The sequence below is a fragment of the Carassius carassius genome, chromosome 18 (genome assembly GCF_963082965.1).
Source record: "Carassius carassius chromosome 18, fCarCar2.1, whole genome shotgun sequence".
NCBI lineage: Eukaryota > Metazoa > Chordata > Actinopteri > Cypriniformes > Cyprinidae > Carassius > Carassius carassius.
The window spans coordinates 27,362,080-27,369,963 of NC_081772.1; the positions used below are offsets into that span (position 1 = coordinate 27,362,080).

The 7,884-nt window shown below is 37.1% G+C and overlaps 1 protein-coding gene across 1 annotated transcript; it reads left to right on the forward strand.

Moving 5' to 3' along the window:
- Positions 1-361: 361 nt before the first annotated feature.
- Positions 362-7,552, forward strand: LOC132092760 (tyrosine-protein kinase SRK2-like). Its single transcript, XM_059499144.1, has 8 exons — positions 362-1,156; positions 2,637-2,758; positions 4,499-4,662; positions 4,846-5,014; positions 5,122-5,280; positions 5,879-6,060; positions 6,584-6,749; positions 7,200-7,552. The coding sequence occupies exons 1-8, from the start codon at positions 780-782 to the stop codon at positions 7,406-7,408; spliced, it is 1,548 nt and encodes a 515-aa protein (XP_059355127.1). The 5' UTR covers positions 362-779; the 3' UTR covers positions 7,409-7,552.
- Positions 7,553-7,884: the final 332 nt, after the last annotated feature.

Here is a 7,884-nt window from a genome sequence, read left to right on the forward strand (position 1 = left end):
ACATGGTAATATTGCAGTATATTGAAAAATATAGCACTATCCAGTGGCTATATGGAAATGTACTAATATGTAATATATCACATTATATTTTGTAGTATAGCGTATTCCCACACTTTTGTTCCAAATGTATGACACCACAAGTTGATGTTGTTTCCCTAAAATGGTTATATCTAATTCTCTTCCTTGTTTGTGTTACAAGAAATGCAGATTTTTACAGTTAAGTTAAACAATTTTGAAGGAGTCTGCTTTCGGCATTCGATTCAGTTTATTTCTCCCCCCATTCTTCTTTCTTTAGTGTTTTCATTTAGCTTACTAGCTCGACTTTAAACTGGATTTGATCATTGCATAAGTGACCAGCATTAGGGTGTCCTGGTCTGAGGGCGTAGGCTATTGAAGAAACAAACCTGTCTCCCAATCCAGTATTTGTTTACGAGATCGTCGACATTCAAACATTCTCTCAAGAAACGTTTCTGTAAAACGGCACTGACTGGACCGAGGAGCGGGGAATGATCTTGAACTTTGTCAGGGGGATGTGACCAGGAAATGCAAACACATTTTTGACTGCAAGCAATAAATCGCCTGTTTTACTGTCGACAGGGCTGTGCTATCTCGTGTCACCGGTCCAAGGGTTTTCACAAGCTCACAGAATGGACGACAAGCTTCGTCTCGGGTTCACGCTAAATTTATTGTAATGAAATATACCCTATGATCACTGAAATGCGACATACTGCTTCGTTTTAACCTGATAAAAACACAAGAGACTGGTGAACAACTTCAGGATGGAGGATTTCAGACAGAGGTTCACGCTGTGCTGTCAAAGTACTTTCCCGTGTTTCAGAGACCCGGCGAACAACACCTCACCTGACACCGAGAAACGGGATATTAAAGTGATTGTAAACGAAGATGCTGCGAAAAGGGCCAACATGGCATTACCTCCGACACCTGGGGAGAAACCCGGCTACGTTTACGTTGCGCTGTACGACTACACGGCTCGCACGGAGCATGATTTAAGCTTTAATGCAGGGGATAAACTGGAACCACTCCGCAAGGAGGAAGACTGGTGGTACGCGAGAGGGATCACCGGGATTTCAGCGAACAAAGAGGGCTACATTCCTGCGAATTATGTTGCAGCCATAGAAAGCCTCGACGCTGAACCGTAAGTTTACGTGCCCTGAAAAGTAAAGCAAATCTTTAAATACATTTTATATGTCAGTAGTGATATTATGCAAAAAAAAAAAAAAAAAATCCTTCTAACCGAACCACAACCTATATATATATATATATATATATATAGGTTGCGGTTTGGTTAGAAAGGATTTCCCTAGTTGTGGTCAGAATGATCCTTTTATTCTCAACACACCTAAGCTTCAAAATGATGGTCTATTTACCAGAACCTCTTCCTGAAAATCACAGGTAGTCATCACATCAGACAGAGATAACGGAGATAAAGTCATTACTTTATATCACCAGTACAGTAGACTGACACCTGACACTGAATGAAGTATTGCAATGTTTAACAATGTATTGTACTGCATGCATAGACAGACCCTAATTCTGAACCTCTGCATTCAGCAAGATGGATATTATGAGGATTCCTGGCATAAGCTGGCAAGATTCTATCTCTGTATTATCTGTTGTTTTTTAAGGGGAGCTGGTTAATGTTCATTGGTAAACCAGGAAGTACAGTATGAGCCTGTTAATGATTCCTAGGCTTTGTGCACTATAAAAAAGAACTATAGTATAAAAATATAAAATCAATTCCTAAAAAAATCTAATTAAATAAATTGTTTGATTTGAAGTGTAATTAAGTAAAGGGCTCAGAGGCAGACCCGGTAACTCTGATGATGATCAACAGCTGTCATGTGTGATATTATCTCTGACTTAAAGCCACTATGCTTTGTGTGTCACTTTGGCATGCTGAGTAGTTTCTGATGAATGGACTTTGTTAGAGATAACTTTCCAGTTTTTCCAGGTATGTCACCAACTACAGTGCACAATGTTCTTTAGTGTGAATGTTTTGAAGCAATTTGACATACTTTGTAGTCCGATGTAGCCATTTGACAAGACTTGATTACAGTTCATTGTATTGCTGGTGTGACGGCATCATGCGTCAGCAAACCTTCGTCTGTACCTGTATGATATCTGTGTTGGAAGATTTGGAGAAAACCTAGTGGACACAAGGTCTCTGCGTTCGCAGTGTTTATGTGTCAACAATTATTAACACTGGGGAAACCAGAGGTTAGTTTATTATAGAAGAATTTAGTAGTCTTTGTCTGAACATACTCAATTGTTCTCCAGACACAGCCCCTAGATTACCCTGGTGGTTCTCAGCTGTCTTTGCTTCAGAAGTTCAGAGCCCAAGATATGTGCTGGTATTACCACTGATATAATAAAGTGGTAACCAGCACCTTACTAAATTCTACAGAAGTAAACTAAAACGCTTTTAAAACCGAATACTGAAATGTATTAACATTATGAACTGCAGAGACCGAACAATATGCAAAATCCTTAACATGACATTCGCTGAATAGGAAAAATAAAATGTTTGTAAATGACCTATGAGACAAACACTAAGCTGGCCTCTAATACGGGTTGCTATTCAGATAAAATAACATTGTGCTGCTCTTCCACTACAGATGGTATTTTCCAGAAACAAAGCGCTTGGAGGCTGAGAAGATGTTGACGTCTCAAGAGAACAAGAATGGAGCTTTTCTAATCAGAAACTGTGAAAGCCAGCAAGGGGAGCTTTCACTCTCAGGTAGCTACATTTGACATAAAAAAAAATCAACAATTCTCTAAAATGGTCTATTGCTCTCAGATCAGAAGATGTTTTGACAAAGTTTGACATCACTCGGCTTACGTCACAAGTCTAGTGTCTTGGTGTCTGGTGTCTTTATCTAATATGCAGTGTAAGTATATACAACATACTTTTGTGTTTCTCAGGACTGAAACTCGCAGAACTTGTTGGTTAAGGTCACATGATCTGTTGTTTTCTGGCTATGTAGGGACTCATTATCATTTGTTTTATCATTATTTTAATTCATGTAACCAGTATTTGAACTGGAATTTACTCCAGTCAGTGGTTTGCAATTTTAATGCTAAAATGTGGATGTGACGTTACATTTAGCTGTCATCAAAAGAACTGAAGTTTTTCTTTTTAAACCAAGGCCGGTGTGTCATCTTCCCGATTAGTAACAAGAAATATAAACATGTTTCCTCATTCCAAGTCTCAGAGTCATGATTGACTTTTGAAGATCATGAGAAGTAAATGAGGACTCTGGTTATAGCAAGAGCCACTGTCATCGCCAGCATGTGACCGAGAGTAGCTGATTACTCACCAGCTTATTGACACTAGACTGTGCCCTGAGATTTCAATGCCGCTCCCTGTATCACAGATCAGGTTAAACTACACAAAGAGCACAGACTTAACCTAATTCCTCAGTCCAGCAATAAAATATTGTCACTAATTCTTTCAACTTTGTTTTTGGATACAATTTGGAAAGGATGAATACAAAATCTTATGTTGTGGGACATTTTCAGGAAGCTGCAAAATAGACAATTTCAAAGAAATAGACTAAGCATTGTTTGAATACCACTTAAAACTGTAGGCAAATGTTTAAAGGTATTTGGGTGTACATTTTAAAGTTGTTTGCCATTTTAAAAAGTTGGAGAACTAGGCCTGCTGGTATTCTGACCTGCTCTATGTGGTTTAGAACTGTGGTTATAAAATAAAGGTAATTATTACTAATCCAAGTTCAAAAGTGCTTTCTCATTATCAGGCTGAACGCTTTTCCACAATTAGGGGTGTGCGATATCGATATATTTTCTGGGATTTTGTCGATAATGATAACTAGACAATATTGTACTCTATTGTGACAATAGAGTGTGTTTTTGAATTCATTTCCAGAGGCATTTTTACCTTTATACTGTGTATGCATTTTTTTTCACAATTTTTTCCCCTAACTTTAAATAAAAAAAGATCAAACGTTCATTCAACCGATTCATTCAAACAGCTGATTAATTCATGAACAGAAGCAAGTGTCTTCATGAATGGATTACTGAATCATTGATTTGTTCAAAAACTCTGATTCAAAAAAAGCATCAGTATATGTTGCTTGGAGATGCACAACAGTTTGTTGCGGCTTTTTCAGAATAGAACAAAAACAGACAGATAATGTTTAAAATGCAAGATGATACATATTGCCTGCATTTGCCCCCCCCCCCCCTATTTTTTTATTTTAATAAAATCACTTTATTTAGGTGTTACCACATGAAGCATATTTTTAGCTTACCACTTTTTTAATGTATTTATCCTGTCCAGAGCACAGTTCATTAACCATGATGAGATATCTGTGCAATCGTACCCTACCAAACCACATTCTAACGGAAATGCTGCTGGTACTGTTACCACTCAGTGGTGGAAAATGGCTTTGTTTAATTATTAGCCTATCTTTCATCATGATTGAGGTCCTTGATGTGCTGTCTGTCTGTATTGCAGTGCTGGACAACGGAAAAGTGAAGCATTATAAGATCAGAAAGACGGAGAATGGTGGCTACTTCGTGTCAAAGACTCGAAGTTTTTTCACGCTGAGAGATCTAGTGGAGCACTTCTCCAGAAATGAGGATGGCCTCTGTGTTTGTTTGGCAGAACCCTGCAAAAAAGTGTGTAACATTTTCTATTTTTTGGTTTTTGTTTTATTTTATTTTATTTTGTTTAAAGAATGTGAGACAATGTTAAAATTAGAGAAACATCTTTCACAGCAGAATACATCAACTGTTGTACAAGATTTTATCAAATATTCAATCCAATACATATTTCCTTGCTTTTGTGGGTGTCGGTATTAGTTAATGGCTCCAGAGACACATGGTCTTTCTTACAACACTGTGGATCAATGGGAGATCCCGCGTTCCTCTTTAAAACTCTCAAAGAAGTTGGGAGCAGGGCAGTTTGGCGAGGTCTTTGAAGGCATTTGGAATGACAGCACAGCCGTAGCTGTCAAAACACTCAAGCCAGGTACACACACAAACAGAGACAAGATGGACACACATATGAAAGATGTACAACTCCAAACATACATGCACATGACATGATAAACTGTACATCTGTTGTGTGTTTGACAGGAACTATGGATCCAAAAGACTTCCTCCGAGAAGCTCAGATCATGAAGAAACTCCGTCATTTCAAACTGATCCAGCTCTATGCTGTCTGCACTTTGGAAGAGCCTATCTACATCGTCACAGAGTTAATGAGCCACGGGAGCCTTCTAGAACACCTGCAAAGTAAGACACACTCACACAAGTCTCAGACACAATTATGTCAGGTTTTTCCTTTGACATTGTAATCAAGATTATTTAACATTAAAATACTTATTTTTTGAACGGCATCTAAATACAAGATTCTTGAACAGTACATATCTAAAGCAAGCTGAGAACCTTTTTAGCAGCATTAAAAACAAAACTTTTGTATACGAGAAAGAATATATAACAACTGGAGCAGAGCAAAAGGAAAGGTTGAAATCAATAGTTTTCACAGTTAGTTAATGGCAGCAGCTGTGATGTTGATTACATGGGAGAATTATTCATTATGGATATCAATGAAATCAGCCTCTAAATATCTTATCTACCTGTGATAAAAGTACTGTAAATTACTGCTTTCATTGCATATGGGGTAATTCCAGGACAGGGACAGAAAGCGTTTGAGAGAGGGAGGGAGAAAGCCTTATTTACACAGGCTATGATGCTTCCTTATTCCCACATTTTAAAAGTCAGTCATAAATGCACTTAGTAGCAGATATCTTTCCGTTGTTAATTTATAAGGGCATCTGAAATGACACATCTTACATGTTTTAATTATATTTATTCTTTCTCACTCATACAGAAGACCGAGGTGCTTCTCTCCAAATGTCTGATCAGATAGAAATGGGAGCACAAGTGGCATCAGGCATGGCATACCTTGAGTTGCAGAACTACATTCACAGAGATCTTGCAGCAAGAAACGTTCTGGTGGGAGATAACAATGTGTGCAAAGTGGCCGACTTTGGCTTGGCACGAGTATTTCAGGTGAGAAATATTCTCAATTTTTATAAAAAGGCTTGACTCCTCAGATATGAGGCAGTGGTTCTCTAATCGGTTGCAACCCAAAAATGAATCGATAGTGTCACAGAGAGTAGAGAAAATAAAAATGTAAGGTAAATTCAAAGAAATAAAATGCAACGAAAATTCATAACCTTAGCAACATCAAAGGTTGTGTGTATTCAGTCAGTCTTTTTATATTTGCCCCAGTGTTTATCCTAACTTCTATTGTTTAGTCATTTACAAAATTAGAAAATTCCCTATTCAGTCTTTGTCACATCAATAAATTTGAATGCTGTTGGATCTATTCACTTCATTGTAATATTAATAGGCTACATTGTATTATTTTATTTTAAGGAAATTTTCTTTACTTTTGTACAATAATTCACCATGTTCTGAAGCAAACCAGCTGAGAACCACTGCTATAATGTATGCACTGATTTTGTATTAAACAAATACAAAAACGGTACTTTTAAACTGTACTTTTAATCTCACTGTATGATTTATTTAGATGGAAAATGAGAATGTTTATGAGGCCAAGGAAGGATCCAAGTTTCCAGTGAAATGGACTGCTCTTGAGGCCATCCACGAGAACAAATTCACCATCAAATCTGATGTCTGGTCTTTTGGGATCCTACTGTATGAAATTGTGACGTTTGGACAGATGCCTTACCCAAGTAAGTCATAATTAAACTTATTGTACCCCTCTTTCTCATAGAGAAAAATAGACAAAAAATACTGATGATTTGTCCAACCTTCAGGGGCACAAATCCAATAGAAATAGCAACTAGCAAGTCATTGTTTGACATAAACTAAAGGCCACTGACTCTTTTAAAAAAAAAAAAGGGAAAAAAGCCCTTCAGTGTGTATGACATAAACCTTCTGTTAATCATAAAGGGCCAGTTGATGTTTATTGTACAATCCTAAAGTCCTAAAGAAAAAAAATAGTTTATTATTACAAAAAAATAAACAAATGTGTTTAAAATAAAATTATAAAATGTATAAATATCTTCTTCACTGAACTGCATTTAATATTCAATTTATTTTACACTGTTGCATACTAAAATGATTTTTGACATTGTCAAAGCAATGAAGAATTTTAATGTTGCTTTTCACTCTTTCTCCAGCCATGACAAATTATCAGGTGGTACAACAGCTGCCCAAAGGCTACAGGATGCAATGCCCTCTTAACTGCCCAAAATATTTGTATGACATCATGTCCGAATGCTGGAAGGACTGCCCTGCAGACAGACCCACCTTTGAAACTCTGCAGTGGAAACTCGGGGAATTCTTTGAAATGGATGTCAGCTCTTACGATGATGCAAACCGCTACTAAAAGACACAACTGCTTATAAATGTAATGTAACTGCAAATGAGCCAAGAGCAGAGTTTCAATGAGGAAGTCTGAGATGCTGTTTTAGTATAACATGAACCAAAAGTCTTTATGTGCTCTCAGTGTATACACATATAGTATGCTCAACGAACTCATCAAGAGTTTTCATATGTACAAACTGCATAAGGCAAAGCTCAAGTATGTAAATATTTGGATGTAAAAAAAAAATTCTCCCATTCTGGATTAATTTGCAGAGACAACTGTAGGTAACCTGTTCATTGGTTGTTTGCCCTGGAAAGTGCTTTCGAAAAAATTGCTCTGCTGGTTTTAAAGGGGTCATATGAAATTGCTAAAAAGAACATAATTTTGTGTAATGCAATGTGTTTATGTGGTTTAAGGTTAAAAAAACACTTTTTCCACATACTATACATTATTTCTGCTCCTCTATGCCCCGCCTTTCTGAAACACGTCGATTTTTG

Coding starts and splice junctions, on each gene's coding strand:
- LOC132092760 (XM_059499144.1), top strand. CDS start 780: ATGGAGGATTTCAGACAGAGGTTCACGCTGTGCTGTCAAAGTACTTTC. Junction 4,663..4,845: donor TGGCAGAACCCTGCAAAAAA/GTGTGTAACATT, acceptor TGTCGGTATTAG/TTAATGGCTCCAGAGACACA. Junction 5,015..5,121: donor TGTCAAAACACTCAAGCCAG/GTACACACACAA, acceptor TGTGTTTGACAG/GAACTATGGATCCAAAAGAC.